The sequence below is a fragment of the Panthera uncia genome, unplaced genomic scaffold, assembly GCF_023721935.1.
Source record: "Panthera uncia isolate 11264 unplaced genomic scaffold, Puncia_PCG_1.0 HiC_scaffold_1457, whole genome shotgun sequence".
Lineage (NCBI taxonomy): Eukaryota > Metazoa > Chordata > Mammalia > Carnivora > Felidae > Panthera > Panthera uncia.
The window spans coordinates 1-22,207 of NW_026058093.1; the positions used below are offsets into that span (position 1 = coordinate 1).

General features: G+C 42.2%; 1 protein-coding gene across 1 annotated transcript; it reads left to right on the forward strand.

The window, feature by feature from the left end:
• Positions 1–2,135: 2,135 nt before the first annotated feature.
• Positions 2,136–17,056, forward strand: LOC125917077 (fatty acid CoA ligase Acsl3). The gene is made up of 6 exons (XM_049623331.1): positions 2,136–2,590; positions 4,235–4,309; positions 5,648–5,839; positions 7,378–7,492; positions 9,096–9,253; positions 14,635–17,056. Exons 1-6 carry the CDS (start codon positions 2,512–2,514, stop codon positions 14,790–14,792), a joined length of 777 nt encoding a protein of 258 aa, XP_049479288.1. The 5' UTR covers positions 2,136–2,511; the 3' UTR covers positions 14,793–17,056.
• The last annotated feature ends 5,151 nt before the right edge of the window (positions 17,057–22,207 follow it).

Here is a 22,207-nt window from a genome sequence, read left to right on the forward strand (position 1 = left end):
TCTCTCCTCTCTCTGTCTCTGTCCCTCTCTCTCTGCCTCTCTCCTCTGTCTCTGTCCCTCTCTCTCTGCCTCTCCCCCATTCTCCCTCCCTCCCTCCCTCCCTATGTCCTTTTCTCTTGGCCTCTCTCCCATTGTCTGTCCCTCTCCCTCCCTCCACACCCCCCCACCTCTCCCCCATTCTCTCTCTCTCAAAGTAAATAAACTTAAAAAAAAAAATGTGTGCTTTTATTTTTTGTTGACACATTATGTGGTATGTGATTTTAGTTGAGAAATAGTTTCTCTTTGCTTTTAAATGTATTTCAATATGAATATAAAATGGCAACCAAATATGAGTAAATCTTTTGTGTTTAAAGTGTTAAATGACAGGTTTTACCACCAGCCTTATTGTTATTTTGTTTTCATAGTGCTAATAGATTTAAGTAGATTTAATTGTAAATAATTTAGAAATTAGAACACAAAAGATGACATTTAATTTTTTTAAAATCTATTTATTTTTTATTTTTATTAGAGAGAGAGAGCAAGCAGTGGAGGAGGAGGAGGAGGAGGAGGAGAGAGAGAGAGAGAGAGAGAGAGAGAGAGAGAGAGAGAGAATCTTATGCAGGCCCAACACTCAGAGTGGAGCCTGTTATGGGACTTGATCCCATGACCCTGGGATCATGAACTGAGCTGAAATCAAGAGTCAGACGTTTAACCGACTGAGCCACCCATGCGCCCCAACATTTAATTTGTTTTTATGAGAATATTAATATAGTTTTCAGATACTCCACATTATTTAAAACTTTGGTTTTTTTTCCTGCCTTACTTTAGCTTTTTTCTTAGTGGGATATATAACCTACTTTGTAAAGCCTGTTAACATACATATGTGTATGTATATATATGTATGTATATATATATGTATATACACATGTATACATATATAACATAACTGGAAATTTTATTTATTATTTTTTAATGTTTATTATTGAAGAAGAGAGAGCATGAGCTGGGGAGGGGCAGAGAGAGAGGGAGATACAGAATTCAAAGCAGGCTCTAGGCTCTGGGCTGTCAGCACAGAACCCGATGTGGGGCTCGAACTCACGAACTGTGAGATCATGACCTGAGCCGAAGTTGGACACTCAAGTGACTGAATACCCCAGGTACCCCAAAGCCTGTTAATACTTTTTAAATGATTGCTGCTTAGTCTTCACCTTTTCCAGAGTTATATTAAAAAAAAAAAAAAAAACCCTTCTCTTTTTCTGATAAAGATTAGCAAGTAATCTTTTTATTAGTATCTTTCCAGAAATATTTTAATTAGATATTTGAATTTTATTTTTTTTAATTTAGCAGACATCTTTTTTCATTCATTCATTCATTTTAGACAGCACGCAGTTGGGGGAGAAGGTCAGAGACAGTGAGCAAGAAAGAATCTTAAGCAGACTCCATGCTCAGCACGGAGCCTGGAGCCCGACTCGTGGCTGGACCCCATGACCGTGGGATTGTGACCTGAGTCGAAATCAAGAGACACTCAACCAACTGAGCCTCCCAGGCGTGCCCCATTAATTTAGCAGACATCTTAAAAACAATAAACACTTCAGAATCCAGTGAAATTTTTAAAAAGAGTTAGGTCATTCAAATATGTACACATTTCTAATGAAAAGCAAAAAATAATTTGCTTTTTAAAAAAATTTTTTTAATGTTTATTTTTGAGAGAGAGAGAGAGCATGGGCAGGGGAGGGGCAGAGAGAGGGGGACACAGAATCGGAAGCAGGCTCCAGGCTCTGAGCTGTCAGCACAGAGCCCGATGCGGGGCTCGAACCCACAAACTGCGAGATCAAGACCTGAGCCGAAGTCGGGCGCTTAACCGACTGCACCTGGGTGGCTCCGTTGGTTAAGCATCTGACTTTGGCTCAGGTCTTGATCTCCCCGTTCGTGGGTTCGAGGCCTATATCGGGCTCTGTGCTGACAGCTCAGAGCCTGGAGCGAGCCTGCTTCCGATTCTGTATCCCCCCTCTTTCTGCCCCTCCCCTGCTCACACTCTGTCTTTCAAAAATAAACTAAATGTTAATGCTAAATTAAAAGCGTTGTGTTAAGATCCAACAGGATTATTCAGTATTGATATATATATTATAGAATATAAAACTAATTGCTCTGGCCATAAGCAAGTCACTAGTTTGCCGTCACTATACAAAGTTAAACCTGGCAGTTTTGAATTCAAACGTTACTTGAAAAGTTAAGAGAAAAGTCATTATGTTCTTTACTTGGTGGTTGAACTTACAAGAGTTAGGATTTAAGTAGTGGGTCAGAGAATCTCCCGAATGGGTGGTGTGGCCTTGGGTGAGCCTGACCCTCAGAGTCAGGAGGTTACTTTGGAAAATCCCACTCAGCTTTAACATCCTGTGATTCTCTGCTTATTTATTTTTATTTTTATTTGTTGCAAGGTTTATTTTTCGAAAAGTTCGAGGCTTGCTAGGTGGAAACATTCGGCTTCTGTTGTGTGGAGGCGCTCCGCTTTCTGCAACCACACAGCGGTTCATGAACATCTGTTTCTGCTGTCCCGTTGGGCAGGGGTACGGACTCACCGAATCTTCTGGTGCAGGAACGATTACGGAAGGTTGGTGTTATCAGTACCTGGTGTGGCCGGCACAGGCTGGGGTGCAGCTCCAGGCACCGTGTGGTGGTGGTTGTTTCGGGCAGTATATCAGATGAGAGCGGTTAAGGTATTCGTGTGCAGGACGATGGTGATTATTGATACAGTATCCAGACTGTATCAGGCACACCTAGTAGTCAGTAGTTGAAGGAATTTTTCCTGTTAGACTACAATGTGTCCTCTAAAAGCTACTTAGCATTCTGGAAAAGAAGTTGTAGTAACAAGCATTGTCTTTATTATATACATTTATTTTCTTCTATCAGGTAAGAAGTTTTTTTGTGTGTAGAAAAATTACCATGTCTTGTAGAGTTGTTTAGGTGTGTATATTAAGTCTTAAACTCAGAAGTGGTTTATGGGCATGGTCTGTGTGAGAGGGAAACTAGATTCAGTTCTAGAAAATATAATTTCCAGGGTATGAGAATATAAATTCCAGGGTAATTTCTGGGTCCTGGTGACGTGGTTGAAGAGGTGATCCACTATCCAAGTAGGTGATGAATCCCAAAGTGCATTATGTGTCTGTCCCTTTATGGAGGAAAGTTACTTTGCTTCTCACTACTAGGAAAAGCTGCTTTGCATTTTCTAGGCACTCACAGATACTCAAGCTTTTAACTGATCATTTTCCCCTACTTAGCTGAGTTGTTTCAGTGGTCCATTCTTATGGCAGGTTTATCTTGCATTGCTTCTGTATTTTCCTGTTTTCAGTGATATTTTCTGTATTTTGGAAGCTACTTCGAAGTCTCATTTTGCAGGAAATAAACAAGCAACCTTAAATACGTGCATATATGCTTCCTTTCTCCTGAGGATCCTTACGTCTTCTGTTTTTAAGATTCACGTTGAATGTGATTAATCGGTTACAGTTTATGGTGTAAAGAAAACAACCTGTAAAGTATTAAAGATAAGCCTTTTATTTCTGATATTTGCCCCTGAGAAGGGCACATAACACAGTAGCAATTCACAGTAATGGTGTGTGCTTTTCCCAGATCCTTGCAAGCCAACCTCGATCTCCAGCCTGGTCTCTGAACTCTCACTGCATGAATTTAAACAGATGATAGCGTATGCTGATTCGGGGAGGCTCTCTCTGAAATAGTGATGGGTGGGAGGGAGAAGGTAGGAGAGGTTATTTGTACTACAAAGCCATCAGGTCTAATAAGAAAGCAGAACAGGTGTAAACCATCGTGAGCCATCATCCTTATAAGAGCGGGGCTCTAGACTCATGAAGCAGACAGCCACTGCGGGGAGCGGAGTGAGCCCCGAGGTAAGAGAATACACGATGGGTGTAAGGAAGGAGTCTGGGGGGCCTGGATCAGGCGTGGCCGTCTCAAGGGGCCACACTTGCTGCTGGGCGTGTGGACCCTGTTTCTCCTGGAGATTCCACACTTCTGTGTAAAATGTCCTGGATTTTCAAATGTCCATAACCAGTTCAGAATCAAAACACAGAACAAGGCCACACGGCTTGTGGTTTACCAGTTCGTGACTCCTGCTTTTAAAGATTCCCTGGGGATGTGAAAGCTTTGGGATAAGTCATCACTTTTGGTAATTCAGAAAAATGAAACTGTTTATTTACCACTCCAGTCAAATACTTTTTTTTTTTTTCATTTGTGTCTTTAGTATGGGACTACAATACTGGCCGAGTGGGAGCACCATTAGTTTGCTGTGAAATCAAACTGAAGAACTGGGAGGAAGGTAAATAGTCTGTTGTCCCCACAGAGCGTTCGCTGGTGTCATTTTCGACTTTAAAATGGGAATTGTGCTTCATTTTCGTCCTTATTCTAGAATATAAAATTATCCACGAGTGCTCGTGTCTTTTGTGATAGAACTGCTCTATCAGGATCCATGCAAATGCGTTTCTTTTTCTTGTTTCAAGGATGATTCTGAAGAGATAGAATTGTTTTCATTTTGCTTATTGTCTTATTGCATAAATGCAAATAAGAATTATAGCAAAAACTTGAGAAATCTGCTTAATGAATAATGTCCATAAATTAGGAATGATCATACGTGTATTATATGGAAGCAAAACCATGAAGTGTAATCTATGAAATGGAAGATTTGTACATTTTTTTTCTTTCTTTTCCCCTGAGGACTTCAATCTAGAGTCATCAGAAGGAAAGTTTTACTGTAATTTCATAAAAATCTGTTGCTTATACCATTTAAATACTAATCACTTTTTATTTTTTATTAAAAAAATTTTTTTTCAATGTTTATTTTTGACAGAGAGAGAGAGAGAGAGAGAGAGAGAGAGAGACAGAGCATGAGCGGTGGAGGGACAGAGAGACAGGGAGACTCAGAATCCGAAGCAGGCTCCAGGCTGTCAGCACAGAGCCCTATGTGGGTCTTGAACTCACGAACTGTGAGATTATGACCTGAGCCAAAGTTGAATGCTTAACTGACTGAGCCACCCAGGCACCCCAATACTAATCACTTTTTAAAAAAATTATTTGTTTCAGTTAATGTGCATACATTTTCACTGATTGGATTAGATGCACTTTTCTTTTATTCAAAGTAAAGATTCTGAGGGTTTGATGCCATTGTCTGATTATCTTTTAGCAGAATTAGTGAAAATGTTCAATAAATTTAAACTTGGAATCATTCTGAAATTATCTGTAAGGCATAAATCTTTTAAATACAGTGTAATTTTGATTTTATACAGAGAGGTATTTTATTAAATATGTGATTTAATACTTTCATCAGATGTGTAAGAATCTCTACAGAATCCTTAAAGGATTTACCTGTGTAGTCTAGGTAATTATTTAATACCGGAAGTGTTGGATTTTTCGGTGTAATTCTTTTCTTGGACTAGTGGTTTTAAGTGCAGAAGTGCTTATGGTTAAGCAACTGAAAATTTGTACCTAGTTCTATATTAATGGGTTTTGCTCATTCATGCTGTCTGCCTTACTTCTTTTGGGAAACTCTTTGGATTGAAATCAGATGTTCCCTATTTAGACAGTCATAGTTTCCAATTTTCACATGATGGGCGTAGGGATAAAAATGTTGAATTAACTCTAAATTATTTGTGTTTTCTAGGTGGATACTTTAATACCGATAAGCCACACCCCAGGGGTGAAATTCTTATTGGCGGTCAAAATGTGACAATGGGATACTACAAAAATGAAGCAAAAACAAAAGCTGATTTCTTTGAAGATGAAAATGGACAGAGGTGGCTCTGTACTGGAGATGTTGGGGAGTTTGACCCTGACGGTTGTTTAAAGATTATTGGTGAGCTATCTCATTTTTTTTTTCCCCCCCTGATAGTGGACATTTTGGAAATAGTTTTACAAAAGAGATAACTGTATATTTAGAGAAGCTGTTCAATAATATAAGAATGTATCTTTCTGCAGTGTTGATACAGTCTGTTGTATCATCCCTGGAATATAAAATTTTATACTAGGGACTGTGTGGGAGTTTTAAGGCTTGACATTTTAGAAGGTCTCAGTCTGTTCAATAGCAGTGGTATTTTGAATTATTAGATAACCCTCAAAGAATCAAATTCTTAGTAGGAAATATTTATTTTTTGTGCATTCTTTGCTGTTTAGAGGTTATTGGACAGGGCTCTCTCCTGTTGGAATGGTGTCATGGCCTTGCCTGTGAGGAAGGCCTGGCAGTTCGAGTATTGACCCCCCCAGGGGCAAAAAATAGCTCCCCGTCTTCCCTCTTACATTCTTTTTTTCTTAATAGCATTTCTCTTCCAGTCATGCTACCTAGAAACCCGGGAGGAGATGAGACTCTTCAGTCAACTCCTCGTATCTTACCCACACCCTACTGATGTGTCATGTGAAACATGCCTCAAGACTGTTGTCTTCGTTCTCTGTGCCCTCTTCCCATGATCAGGCTTACACCTTCTGTCACCTCGTTGTAAGAAATTCCTCTCTGTCGACGTTGACATCCCTCCCGAAACGCACCCTCTCACACACACACACGTACCATGTGATTCCTCAGCACTGATCTCACTGGGCCACGTTGCTGCTAGGGGCTCAGTTCGGTGTACCTCTGTTAACGGAGCCCCAGTTCGCCTCCACCTCCATCACTGGCTGTGTCCGCCCCGTCTGTGTTCTTTACCAGTGCTCTTCTCCTTGGTGACCGTCCGGTCTTCCCTCAGGACTCCGCTCAGGCCTCACTTGGAGGCATTCTTTCCAAAGCAGCAGGTTGGGGAGGTTTTTTGTTTTTTTTTTTAATTTTTTTTTTTTAACGTTTATTTATTTTTGAGACAGAGAGAGACAGAGCATGAACAGGGGAGGGGCAGAGAGAGAGGGAGACACAGAATCCGAAACAGGCTCCAGGCTCTGAGCTGTCAGCACAGAGCCCGACGTGGGGCTCGAACTCACGGACCGTGAGATCATGACCTGAGCCGAAGTCGGACGCTTAACCGACCAAGCCAGGTTGGGGAGGTTTGACACTTCACCACTGCCATACTGTCCTGACGTGATGTGTCCCTGCTCACGCTGCTCTCCAGACGGTGTGTGAGCCTTCAGATGGCGCTGAGAAGTCTTTACCTTCCTGGTGTTAACTGGTCCCAGACACGTGCCTGTTCGGCAGAACATACCTGAGGCCCTGATGACGGGGTCCCTTGTCAGAAGCTGATTTTCTTTTTTGGAAGAATTTATTTAAAACTACAAACATTAGGGTCTAATTTTACTATGTACCTTTACTTTTAGCGTAACTATTGTAATGACCTTAGTTGATAGCACATGACTTCGGGAATGGCCAGTATTCATAGGTATTGACTGTGACTATCTCTCATGTGCTCCCCTCCCCAGATCGTAAAAAGGACCTTGTGAAACTGCAGGCAGGAGAATATGTTTCTCTTGGGAAGGTAGAGGCAGCTTTGAAGAATCTCTCACTCATCGATAACATTTGTGCATACGCAAACAGGTAAGAAAGTAGAACTCCTACTTTTGCTCAGAACGTTTGTGTGCCTTTGGCATTTCCCTCCTCGATGAATCTTCTTTGCCAGATTATACTAGGAACTCTCCCTTCTTATCTGTTGTCTCTGGGAAAGGCCTCTTCTCAGCGCAGTGTAGACACTAACTGATTCCTCCCTTGTGGTGCGTCTCCTCCTCGTCTTTCTCTGTGTCCCTGTTTCCTGCTCCGTACCTCACTGCGGTGTCCTGGCTGGTAGGGAGGTGACGAAAATCACGGCCTCCTTCCTGCCACCTTGGTACCCCCAGCTACCTGTCCCCGGCACACGGAAGCTTCCCAGAACCAGTCAGAGCAAAGGGGGGTGAAGAAGGAAGTTGGAGAAACAGAGTCACCAAGCCACACTCCGCTCAGCACTCATCATCCTGCTCTAAACCTGGGCCTGCTTGGGACCCGGGCCGGGCCGAGGGCTTCTGCCTTAAGCTACGTTAAGCTGTGGCTGAACACATAGCATCTCTAGTCCGTGATGATAATAGAGGCAGCTGGGAAGGAGAGCTTAAAGTTAAAAATCCCAGAAGTGTATTCTTGGGAAATGTGCCGGAATCTCAGACTGGCACTGCGGTGTTCTGGGGGGAATTTATTCTCCGCTGTTCGCGATCAGCTACTTTGCGGGCAGCCAGGGAACCACACCACAGCAGTTGATAAAGTGGTGATTATGAAAAAGTAAAATCTGCTGCCAGAAGAACCAACTTAGAAACTTTCGAGATTTTAAAGATTTACTTCATTGAATTATAAATTATTCTGCCCTTTAATTAGCTATGAGGTAACTTCTTTAGCGATGCTACAGTTCTGGATTTTACGTGTGTGATAGTAATCAGACCGCCCTTCTCTCCCTGGCACACTGCTTGCCATTCCGTAGTGCCATGGGCAGGCCACCTAAGGCTCTGTCACCAAATGCTCATGATAACAAAAGAAAAGAATACAACCACGTTACTTTGATTTGCTCCCAAATTTCTTTAGACACAACTTTTTTTCTTTAATGTTTATTTTTGAGAGCGAGCACAAGTGGGGGAGGGGCAGAGAGAGAGGGGAGAGGGAGACACAGAATCTGAAACAGGCTCCAGGCTCCGAGCCGGCAGCACAGAGCCGGATGCGGGGCTTGAACTCACGAACTGCAAGGTCATGACCTGAGCCGAAGTCAGACGGTGAACCCGCTGAGCCACCCAGACGCCCCATCTTTAGATCTAACTTCAAATTTACATTAGCTTTTATTTTTGTTTAGCCAGTTGATGTGAATGACAAACTTTTTTAAAAGCAGATTTTTCTAATACTTGTAATTTTCTTTTAAGAGATGTATCCACGGAGCTATTGGTAACAGTTACACATGTTTGAACTTTGTCATCAAGTATCAGATTAAGGTGTGCTTAGCAGTGAGCTCTGTCAGAGCCTGGAGCCCATGGCGAATCGGGCAGTCGCGGTGGCCGTCGCTTGAAATGAGTGGGCTGGTACCAAACACGCCTCGTGTGTGTCCTTTCGAGTAGTCCCGGGCTGATTGCAGCCGCGTCTGTGTCGTTGGTAAGCACGGTGCCTCAGCCACGTTGTCCTTCGTGTATCGCAGTTACCATTCCTACGTCATTGGATTTGTCGTGCCAAATCAAAAGGAACTAACGGAACTCGCCCGGAAGAAGGGACTTCAGGGGACGTGGGAGGAACTGTGCAACAGCTGTGAAATGGAGAACGAGGTGCTCAAAGTGCTTTCCGAAGCTGCTGTTTCAGGTGAGTGAGTGGCAGCCGGACCCTAAGGCCTGAGAGGAGAGAGCGCTTGAATTTATTACGTAGGCTCTTGTATCACAGGCCCGGTGACGCCGATTCCTGGTGTTTCCCTGCCGTTGGTTGGATGGAGGCACATGCTGGTCAGGCCTGCATCCCAGTGCGTCCACAGGGCTCGCGTCACCTGCTCCCGTGGCTCATGTGCATGAGTCGGAATGTTCTGGCCTCTGCAGCTTCTGTCTTCTGGGTTGGCCCTTGCTCTTACCTCAGCTGTTTCCTGGCCACCCTGGCCCACCCTGAACTGTCCAAGGCTCTCTTCTTGCGTTTTCTACACTGTTAGTGTACTGGGAGCTGCTGATACGGATAGGTCCTGTACCCCGTGTGTGTGTGTGTGTGTGTGTGTGTGTGTGTGTGTGTGTGTGTTGGGGGGCCGCAACGAGACTGGGACATTTGGGTGGTTCTGCTTTGGGTTGGTAATGAATAATGCTGCTCTGAACATTCAGGTGCAGGTTTTGTGTGGCCATGCTCCCTTCTGGGAAGATACATCAGGGTGGAGTTGCTAGGCCTGTGTTAACTTTACGTTGAACCTTTTGAGGAAGTACCAGACTGTTTACCGGAATACTTTTTTCCAAGTATTTCCCAAACTGTTTTCTAAAACGGTGACATCCTCTCACCATTCCCATCAGTGTTGGCTTCCAGTTTCCCCACAGCCTTGCAACACTTGTTAGTTACTGTTCATCCTTTGGCTTCTAGCCATCCTACTGGGTATGAAGTATGGGGTCTTGTGGTTTTGATTTATATTTTCCTGGTGGCTAATGATGTTGAGCATCTTTTCTTATATTTAGTAGCCATTGTATATCTTCTAGAGAAATATCTATTCAGATCCTTTGCCCATTAAAAAAAAATTTTTTTTTAAGTTTATTTATTCTTGAGAGAGAGAGAGACAGAGCATGAGTGGGGGAGGGGCAGAGAGAGAGGAGGAGACACAGAATCCAAAGCAGGCTCCAGGCTCCATGCTGTCAGCACAGAGCCCGACGCGGGGCTTGAACTCACAAACTGCGAGATCATGACCTGAGCCGAAGCTGGACTTTGCCCATTTTTTAAATAGGATTGCCTTTTTATTATTGAGTTGTACAAGTTCTTTATATATTCCAGGCACAAGGCTGTAATCGGATAAGAAATTTGTAAATATTTTTTCCCATTCTGTGGGCTGTATTTTTACTTTTTTTAATGTTCATTTATTTTGAGAGAGAGAGAGACAGAGACAGAGACAGAGAAAACAAGTGGAGGAGGGGCAGAGAGAGGGAGACAGAGACTCCAGAGCAGGCTCCAGGCTCTGAGCTGTCCGCACACAGCCTGACATGGGGCTTCAACCCACAAATTGTGAGATCATGACCTGAGCCGAAATCAAGAGTAGGACGCTTAAGGGACTGAGCTACGCAGGCGTCCGTCCCTGTGTTTTTACTTTCTTTCATGGTATCCTTTGAAGTATAAGAGCTTTAATGTTGGAAGATACATTTTCCCCCCTTCTGTTGCTTGTGCTTCTGGTGCCACATCTGAGAAACCACTGCCTGATTCAAATGACAGTCCTGTGTTTCATTCTAAGAACTTTAGTTTCAGCTCTTACTTTCAGCTCTTACTGGATCCATCAGAGTTCATTTTTATGTGATGTGAAGAAGGGATCCAACCTCATTCTTAAGTAAAATGCTCTGTCCTCTGAATTAGTAGGTTATAGAGACGGAGACTTACTGTGGAGACTTGGTTTCCGGGATCTTTGGGGGCCGACTAGGCAAAGCTGGGAATCCATAGGGCAGACTGCCTCAGCTCTGCTCCTACGGCCTTTCAGTGGACCGAATTGGACCCACTGTTTATCTGAGACAGTTTTCCTCCCATAAAGCAAACTGATTATGGACTTAATCATATGTACAAAATATCTTCAACCCGTGGACTAGCGTTCAACTAAATAACTGGGAACTCGGATGTAGCCCGGTCGATAGATAAAATGGACCTTCCCAGTCCGCGACTTGTCAGCCTGGCCCCCGTGTACATCTCCTTAGAGCTTAGTTGATTTCTAAGCAAGGACAGTAACAAAGACTCCCCCCTGATGTGCTACGTCCGCCCTGCACACAACTGAAAACACATCAGCCTTTTCCGCAGAAGAGGGTACACACCGTGTGAGTGATTTTTACTCTTCTTGTCTTCTGTGATATCCTGTCACTTAAATTTTTTTTACTGTTTTTACTTATTTTTGAGAGAGAGACAGAGCACGAGTGGGGGAGGGGCAGAGAGAGAGGGAGACAGAATCCGAAGCAGGCTCCAGGCTCCGAGCTGTCAGCACAGAGCCTGACACGGGGTCTGGACCCACAAACCACAAGATTGTGACTTGAGCCGAAGTGGGATGCTCAACCGACTGAGTCACCCAGGGGCCCCTCCTGTAACTTAAATACAGTGATATAAAGTTTTTTAATGTCTGTTATGACAGAATAAGAAGGAAGAAAATATAAATAGTTGCTTTAACATACGTACAGACACAAAATAAAAAAGGACTATTCCCATTACAGCGCTCCTTCCTCTGACGGGTCACGTAGCTGTAGCTGCATTTATTTTTCTGAGTGGAGGCTATCACTACACATGACATAATCTTGAGTCAAGGCACAGAGTCCAGTACCGAGCAGTTCGAGATTGAAAACCTTAAATGTGGTCTCCAGTGTGTGCTTTTTAGTCTCTCCCACATCTACGGAGTGCCAGACTCCTCTGCCCCTTGAGTCCTGAGGTCCGGGCCTGGCTGCTTTTGCTAACAGTGGTTTTCCCTCTAGCAAAGCACTCTTGAAATAGTTGTTGTTTTTTTTTTTTTTTGTTTTTTTTTTTACTTTAAAGTTTTTTTTTTTTTTTTTAAGTTTATTTATTTATTTTGACAGAGAGAGAGAGAGAGAGAGAGCGAGCAAACAGAGGAGGGACAGAGAGAGAGGGAGGGAGAACCCCAGGCAGGTTCTGCCCTGTTAGCGCAGAGCCTGATGTGGGGCTTGAACTCAAACTGCGAGATCATGACCTAAGCTGAAATTAAGAGTCGGACACTTAACTGACTGAGCCACCCAAGTGCCCCACTGTTGCAGGACTTTTACCTCAATGCCCGAGGTTCGTTGTCCCGCTGCTTTGAAGAATGAAGAAGTGGGCACTGAATGAGCAGCAGGAGGAAGTTGACTGGGGATTAGATCCGAAAGGAAGAATGGTAGGAAAGCAGTCTTTACAGAGAGGGCATTGGAAAGTGAATGGCCGCGACTATAGGCGAGGGCCCTTGTTTTTTATAAGGTTCTGGTCACCGCCCGCCTCTCAGGTCCTACCCTTGCTGGCTGGATAAGTCAAGGTGCTGCGTTGTCCAGTTCTGATTGGCCCGATTCCACTGTGTGAGGGGTGGTCTGTGGGCACACCTTTTCCCTACGGGTGACACCTAAAAGTAAGTCTGCTACTTACTTTTTAGTCAGGTCTTGAGTCAGATTCCTGAGGGGAACCTGAGGGGGAGCCGGTGGGGTCTGTTACATTCTTAAGCGGAACCTTAACGCCTGAGGGGGTTTGCTGTGGTCGGACACTCCCAGCATTGTTCCAGAAGATGTGTTTTCTTCCCTACCGGGGGACCTCAGGTCCTAATCTTTCCTTCTCTGCCTACTGAATCCTACCTATTTTTCCTATTGTACCACTCCTGAAATAGTTGTAATCTTCCAAGAAGAAAACCTTGGTATGTCAGTGTTTATGTTTACAAGTTAAAACGAATACCTCTTTTGCTCCCAAGGCACTTACCCGTCTTCAATTTAGTGAGCGAGTAAGCGTGTATTTACCTGTTTACCTCTTTATCCTTGTTAGATTGTAATACCACTTGAGAACAGAAACTGTCTTTGTATTAAAAAAAAAATTTTTTTTTTCAACGTTTCTTTATTATTGAGAGACAGAGACAGAGCATGAGCAGGGCAGGGGCAGAGAGAGGGGGAGACACAGAACCCTACGCGGGGCTCCAACCCATGAACTGTGAGATCATGACCTGAGCTGTCAGCACAGAGCGCGACCCACAAACTGCAAGATCATGAACTGAACAGAAGTCGGATGCTTAACTGACTGAGCCACCCACGCGCCCCGTTTTTTGTATTTTTTAAAGAGTGCTTAGTAAAGCACTTTGCGTGGTATTTTTTCAATGAATATTTATTTGTTGAACGAATGCTGAAAAATAAACCCTTCTTATTAAAGAAACATATTCCTTCAAAACAACATCTCCCTGTTTTCCCTCCCTGTCCCCATCCCTCCCTTTCCTTTCCCATCCCTCTCTCCCTCTCCAGCCCTCTGCTATTGAGAACCTCCTGGGTATCCAACAGTGTGTTAGGAACACGATAGCGATAGTGAGCAAACATTGTGTCCTCATAGCTTCTGCTGAATATGCTGACAAGCTTCAATGACAGGGTCCTCTTTAAACTTTATTAAAGTGATTATGCTCTTTACAGTAAACTCGAAACAAATAGGTGTGTGACATTTGCTTTTCCTTAATCCTCCCTCTTAGGCCCCAGAGGTGTCCGTTTTATGGTTTGGTGTGTATCCTTCTCGTCCTGAATATCTACCTGTGTAACATTTGTCTAGTATTAAAAAAAACTACCTCTTTTTAGCCTAACGATATATTGCACATATCTTTACACACCCATGCCATATAGATCTAACTCATTTTTAATGACTGAATTATATTCCATTTTATGCCTATTATATTCCAGTTTTTGTTTTTGTTTTTGACGTGGGGCTCGATCTCATGATTGTGAGTTGTGAGATCCTGACCTGAGCTGAAATCCGACGGTTAACTGACTGAGCCACCCGGGCGCCCTATGTGCCTGTATCTTTTTTTTTTTTTTTTTTTTTTTTTAAACGTTTATTTTATTTTTGAGACAGAGAGAGACAGAGCATGAACGGGGGAGGGGCAGAGAGAGGGAGACACCGAATCGGAAACAGGCTCCGGGCTCCGAGCCATCAGCCCAGAGCCCGACGCGGGGCTCGAACTCACGGACTGTGAGATCGTGACCTGAGCTGAAGTCGGACGCCCAACTGACTGAGCCACCCAGGCGCCCCCCTATGTGCCTGTATCTTAACTTAATCCAACTCATTCTGTTGGCGGTCAGGTAGATTTTTTAAGTGGCTTTTTGCTATTACAGTTCTCATACGTATCTATTTTTTGTTTATTTGTTTATTTGTACTTCTACTAGCCTTTTTTGAGGCATGGATTATCACGAGCGAGGTTCGTGGGATGTTGGGTGTTCACCAAAGATTGGGGAAGTTACATTGTTCGCTAAGAATCATAATTGCACATTTTTCATGCCTTTGCATTTATGTTTTATTTTTTTTCTTTTCCACCATCTCAGCAAGTCTAGAAAAATTTGAAATTCCAGTAAAAATTCGTTTGAGCCCTGAACCGTGGACCCCCGAAACTGGCCTGGTGACAGACGCCTTCAAGCTGAAACGCAAAGAGCTTAAAACACATTACCAGGCGGACATTGAGCGGATGTACGGAAGAAAGTAGTTCTTCTCTCTCAGCACGGTTTGCTACAGGGAGCTCAGATCAAATAGGAAAATACTTGAAGTGCGTGTCTCCAGCTGTGAGGCAAACCCCATTCTTCGTATTAAAGCCTAAACTGTTACTTCTCATGACGTCGCCATTTTTACTGACAGGATTAGTAAAACATTAAGACAGCAAACTGGTGTCTGCCTCTTCTTTCTTGCCCCTTTCCAACTTACCACCTAGGACTGCACTTGTCAGCATGAGGACTTTCCGAATCATTTTGGGGAACGGTGATTTTAAAACCTCAAGTTTTTAAACATGATTTATATGTTCTGTATAATGTTGAGTTTGTAACTTTTTAAAGTTTGGATGTATAGAGGGATAAATAGGAAATATAAGAATTGGTTATTTGGGGGGCTTTTTTACTTACAGTATTTAAAAATGCAAGGGTATGGATGTGAAATTATGTAAATTCAGACGCTTATGAATCAAATCATTGTTGAACAAAAGATTTGTTGCTGTGTAATTATTGTCTTGTATGCATTTGAGAGAAATAAATATACCCACGCTTATGTTTTGAGAAATTGAGACCTTGTGAATATATGCCTGGCAGCGTCTTCTTTATGTATTTATTTTTTATTAGGGAAACAATGCAGTTTGGTTGGTGCTGCATGAAACGAAATAGCACTAGGGCGTTAGGTTCAGTAGCAAAGAAGAAAACACGGCAGGTGTAGCACCAGTGGATAATTAGTGTCCAGTGGCTGATGCTCAGAATGTTCAGGGTCTTCTAGGTAGCTTCGAAAATAAGATATCTTAGCTGGGGTTTTTGTTTTTGTTTTTTTTTTAAGAGTTGGAAGCAATCCTAAAAATTGGGGTGGAATTTAAAACACAAAGCATAGAAACCTATTCTTTATTTCATGACCATATGTACGCTGAGTTGTCTGTATTTACAGCACATCAATCCTGGAAGATCATTCTGTCCACTTCTGGACTTTGAGTCGAGATGTGTAATCCTGTCTCATTGCAAAATTAGGGTGTTTTTCCTCTTGATAGTTTGCACTGGTTGTGTGTGTGTGTGTGTGTGTGTGTGTGTGTGTGTGTGTGTCTGTTGGCAGCTTATTAAAAAAGCACCTTACCCTTTCTGTGAAACAGAAACTGAGAACATGTAGAATGCTTCTGATACTGGCATTCTGACTAAGATACAGGAGAATTTAATTCACTTTATACCGAGGTGACTTAAGATTTAATTTGTAGGTGTTTTATGTTACTGTAGGAGTTATTTATGATTCCAAAAACACTGCTTGTATGATAACATAGTAAGTCTTTTCGTGTGTGTTGCTTGCCTAGTGTTATTTGAGCATTTATCAAGAGTAATATTGCACCAACGAAGGAAGAGGTGTTCAAGACTTAAAAAAAAAACATAGGTACCATTTTTTTTTTTAAATGTTATATTGGTTATTTTCTTGTTTCTCAGTTACTTTAGGCATCAAAAGACAAAGAAAAAAGGACAAAAAGTTCTGAATGTAGATCTGTGTAGCATAGTGGGAGTGTTGAGACCCAGGGCCATGTAGCTTTTGGTCATGTCACATACACGTCATGTTTGGGGATACTGCAATACGGTGTTGTGTTTTGAACTTTTTTCTTGTATTTGTGTCTATTTGTATTCTGTTTGGAGTGCATTTCTCCTTGTCATAGTTTAAATTTTCATAAAGTTTGGGAAAATTGCCAAGAAGTTAAACCATGAAAGAAATGAAATGGAACATATCAGGATGTTGGGAATCTAAAAATGAAAGTCAGGGTGGGTGGAGAATTTGTTTCTGATGCTTGATCTTTAGTATTATTATTTGCTTTCAAATGACTTGAAGTTGTACTTAGAAAAAAAGGGTCAGTGCTTCAAAGGAGAGAGAACAATATAATTGTGACTTGAAACAGCTTCAGGTGAATGTGCAGCTTACCCCTGATTCAGAATAAAAGTTGTTTCTTTTCGGAACTATCGATGAAGGCTGGTTTAATCTGCATCTACTTCCATTTTTCTTCCATTTTTGATGATTCCTTTGAATCCTAAAATCCCAGATGCCGGGTGTCATGCCACAGCAGAATGTGAAATTAAGTGAGGAGAATCCACTTTCAAACAAATGACTCTGTGATATATTTTTAAAATGATATATTTTAATATCACCCTTTCAAAAAGAACCAGTTGGTGTAAAAACCAAAACAAAAACCCAACAACGAAGATTTTGTTATAGAAAATACCGGCTTAGCCAAAAGATGCCTGGGGAGAAAAACTTTGAAGAATTTCAGAATAAGTTGCTAAATCCAATACATCTGAAAATAGACCATAGACCCTAAAAGAATGATTCCGAAGAACTTGTTTTCTGGAAGGAAGTTACAACAGAATTCTTCAGCCTTTCCTGTTACAGTAAGTGGAGGGGTTTCTAGAGGGCAGATTTGTGGCTAACTCCACTCCTCCTCTCGCCCGGCTTCCGCAACCTCTCCTGCTGGGATTTTTCAGCTGCAATTAAACAGGTTTTTACCGACAACAGAACAAAACTGAAAGTGGCCTCTACTTTATGAGTACTGCTTGTTTTTAAATAATGGATCTGATATCCATGGTGTTCTCTAAAGCTTGCAATTTTTTCAGCCATGTTTAAAAAAAAGATTATCCTGGAATAACTTTTTGCTGGTAAAATCACAACATTTTACAGTTTTTAAGCAGTTACTCCCTGGGATACAACTTTAAAACGACAAAATAAAATCTCTGTGTGTGAGTTCTTTCTTTTGTAAGAGTATTAGGTACATCGGTGATGTTTTAAAGGGGATTCGCTTTTAACAGTATACGTATTGGGCCACACTGAAATGTAATGTGTCCTTTCTCTATACTTAACAGTTGGTTCTTCACTGCGAGTTCATTTTCTGTGTATTCTTGGTTATTGCTGTTTTCCGCCCGGGGAAGTGTACATCATAAGCAACGTAGCTTCATGGTACAGACTATTCATTTGTAACTTGATACGAAGTTTGAAGAATAAAGATAAGTAAAAACTTTCTGATATTAAAACTCAATATTTTGTTTTATTCAAAAAAAACTATAATAAAGTCAAACGTTAATTGACAGTCCTGAAATACTTGTTGTAAAAGGAGTTTGGAGAATTTTCTTTCTTGGCCTAGCCAATCCATTTGAAGGGAACTTAAGACACATTTTTTTTTAAGTGTTTATTTTTGAGAAAGAGAGAGTGTGAGCGGGGGAGGGCCAGAGAGTGAGAGGGAGACACAGAATCCGAAGCAGCTCCAGGCTCCGAGCTGTCAGCACAGAGCCCAACGCAGGGCTCGAACCCACAGACCGGCAAGATCATGACCTGAGCCGAAGTCGGACGCTGAACCCACTGAGCCACCCAGGCGCCCTGGGAATGTTTTAATCTTAGAAATTCTGCTCTTAATTGACTTTGTTTCCTATAGCATTCTTCTCTTCTCCCCTTCTCTCACCCTTCCTGATGCCTCCTTTCCATTACGGTTTTGACTCCGCAGAAGGCGGTCCTGATAAAATGTGTTCTACACTTAGAATATTCACATAACATGACGTGTTGAATTATTAGATAAAATTTGTGTGTGTGTGTGTGTGGGGGGGGGGATTAAAAGCAATGTGGCATAAATCAAGGTTTTATGCCAACATTTAATCCTGTAATTGTGGAAGAATTCCATCCTGCCGTGATGTCTCAGAGACCGACCCCTCCCAGTCTTCAGCGGCCACTTGATGTTTGTTTCTGATGAAACCCCAGGTGTGTGGACCTTTAGGCTAACGTAGCACTTCTATAAAAGCAGGTGGTTGTATGGAATCCTGCAACTGTAACAAAAAGGATCTAGCAGCTTCATTGTGTTTTGCATCAACTTAGATATGATGGTGCCTCATTTCTGTGTCATCAACTTGGCTCATGTTGTTATTTTAAACATTAGTCGCTTAATACTTGTACCACACTAAGTAACAACTATAACTTTAGGCTAAGGTAGGTCGATACTGTCATGGAAAGATTCTTCTGCTAGAGCATCTACGTACACATGTACAGTCTGACTTAAGTGATAGGTTATCAGTCTGACCGCCTCCCGCCCCCCAAACAAAACCAAAACCAAAACTTGTCTCTGGTTCTAATCCGTCTACTTACAAGCATGTATGCTCCAAGGGCACTTCTGTTTGGAAATCCCCTCTAACTGCAGGCTCTTAATAATGGTCCATGGTTCCCTGAGTGGGCATTCTGTAACTTTTCTGGAGGGAATCAAATGTTAACAAAATTATAACCACAATGCGCGTCTGTGACTGCGTCTAACGTTACATGCATTTTGCAAGTTCTGACTTTTCCCAGCAAACTCCCATTAACATCATTGTTTACGGATAACCTTTGAATAATACTGTTGAGTTGGTGGGATTCTTTCGGAAGCAACTTTTCCATTTGGCGATGCCTTGTTAAGTTAATCCTCGGTTCTTTGTGGAGAAAAATGACTCTCCTGCGTGAGTTCTAGGTTATGCAATAAGATGTGTCCGATTGAAGCTTTTCCTGAACGGATTACTGTACAGAATTAAGGTATCTCTCCAATAGTTTTTTGATGCTGAAAGTTCTTCTGCAGTGAGTGCTTTTTAAGATTCTCTCTTTAGAATGTGTCCTCTGGAAAGAGAGGGTTGAGTTGCAAGTTTACCCCACTGCCTGCCCTCACAGGGTTTCTTCATAGAAATCTCCGTGTGAGCTTTTCTGTTTAATCAAAGGCAAGACACAAGTGAAGATTTTCCTACGATTTCCTACATTTGTGGAGTCTCTCCAGTGTAAATGCTTTGATGTTGACTAAAAGACGCATTATACCTAAAGATTTCCCCAGTTTTTCACATTTTTTTTTAACTTGCATGAATGCTCACATGTTGGGCGAGGAAGGGGCAGTTCCTAAAGACTATCGTATTTTACAACCCGAGGATTTCCTACCTGTTTGATTTTCCACATGGTAAGCCAGGAGTACTCTTAACTTTTTGATCTCAGGATCTCTTTACAATATGAAAGAAATTACTGACAAAATTATCGAGGACCCTGGAAAACTGACTTATGTGGCTTACATCTCAGTATTTTAAAATCACAGACTTTTTCTTTCAAAAGTGTCTGTGCTTTACTATGAAGCCTGGAGAGTTTTAAAATCCTTCACTTTAGGGGCACCTGGGTGGCTCAGTCGGTTAAGCATCTGACTTCGGCTCAGGTTGTGACCTTGCGGTTCCCGCTCTGTGCTGACAGCCTGGAGCCTGCTTTGAATTCTCTCTCTCTCTCTCTCTCTCTCTCTCTCTCTCTCTCTCTCTGCCCCTCCCCCACTCACACTGTGTCTCTCCCAAAAAGAAACATTAACATTATTAACATTAAAAAATTAAAAAAAAAATTATTCACTTTAGTTTTCCCGAATGACCATAGTCCTGTTAAGAATTTTTAAGTGCGAGGCAGGAGTCGGGGGTCATGGGGAGGGGTGTATATGTACCTCCTCCCATCCCTGACCCCGACTTCCCACCGGGGGGAAACATCGTAGCTGTGAAATATTTGCTCTGGGATGCCGCACAGTTCCCTGGCCTTCATCAACACAGGAATGAAAAAACCTACCACTATATGGCCCAAATCATTTGATGCCCCAGATTTCCAAATTTTATTTATAAAAGCCTATAGTTCCAATGCCCTTAATGCTTTGTTTACTCTCATGGCCGTATTCTGGATGTTGTCAGCCCTCAGAAGGACCCAGTGTCTGAAATGAAGACTGAAGGTCAGAGGAGATGGGCGGATGGCTTTAACAGGAGGTCTGGTGGGGATCACGGGATGGGCACTCAGGCTGGGTTGGACAAAGACTGTGAAGTTGTTTATAGTAACCATCAATTGGAAACACCCTGACTGCCCTAATTCTAAACAGCTAAATACCATGGAACACGCATTTGATTGATCATACAGGCAACTTCTTGTATCATGAAGATTATTTCCTATTATGAATTATTTGGGGGAAGAAAGTTGGAATCAAAATTAAGAGGCACTTCAGGTCAAAATTGTGTGTGTGTGTGTGTGCGCATGTGCGTGCATCTGCGTGGTATGTATATTGCATAAAGAAAAGCCTAGAAAGAAATGCTCCCACCTGGTGGTTGTGAAATTGCAGCTAACTTGTTTTTCTCCTTATGCATTTCTTCACTAATTTTTTTTACAATGGCATTACTACTATCATAAAAAATCCAAATTTGTGCGAATAGTTTAAACCTTCTTTATTTTTTCTTATCCCAGCAAAATCAATAATTTTTAAAGCTTTTTATTGTAATTACTTTTAAGTTTATTTTGAGAAAGAGAGAAAATCCCAAGTAGGCTCTGCACTGTCAGTGCTGAGCCTGACGTGGGGCTCGATCCCATGATTGTGAGATCGTGACCTGAGCTGAAATCAAAGAGTCAGATACTGAACCAACTGAGCCACCCAGGTGCCCCTATATATAATTTTTTTTAATTTAGAGAGTTTGGGAGAAGGGCAGAGGGGGAGAGAGAGAGAGAGAGAAAGAGAGAGAGAGAGAGAACCCAAGTAGACTTCATGCTCTGCATGGACTCAGGGTTCCATCCCATGACCCTGGGATCACACGACCTGAGCCAAAATCAAAGAGTCAGACGCTCAACCCACTGAGCCACCTAAGGAGCCCCCCAAATCAATGATTTTTCAGAAAAAAATGTCTTGAAATTGTCTCATGTTTTGGCAAAAACCAGAAACTTCTTTATTTTGTAATCTCATTGTATCTATATCAGTGTACCGGTTTCCTGGGGCCGCTGTCACAGAATACCACAAAGTGGGTGACTTACGACAAGAGAATCTGTTCCCTCCTGGTTCTGGAGGCCAGAAGTCTGAAGCCAAAGTATGCTGGCCTGGCCATGTTCCTTCTGAAACCTGTCAGAGAATTCTTCCTTGCCTCTTTCCAGCCGCTGGTGGCTGGCCATGACGTTTGGCCTTCTCTGGCGTGTAGATTCATCTCTCCAATCCTGCACATGTCATTTTGTCTGTCTTCACACCGTCCTCCTTCTGTGTGCATCTGTATGTCCAAACGTCTCCTGTCTGTAAGGACACGGTCAGATTCGGGCCCACCCGAGTGACCTTATCTTAACCTGATGATCTGCAAAAACCCTCCCTCCAAATAAGGTCCCATGCTGAGGTGCGAGGAGTTAGGACTTCAAGATACGTTTTGTTTATTTATTTATATTTATTTATTTTTATTTATTTATTTATTTATTTATTTATTTATTTATTTTTCCTGGGGGAGGACCCAATTCAACTCATAACCCATTTTTTTTTAAAGCGTTCTTCAAATTTTACTCTTGCTTATCAAATTTGTTCTCTTTGTTCTATCTTTATAATGCCCTATTTGAGTATCACTTTATCTTCTTGCATTAAAAGTGTTTCCTTCCCTG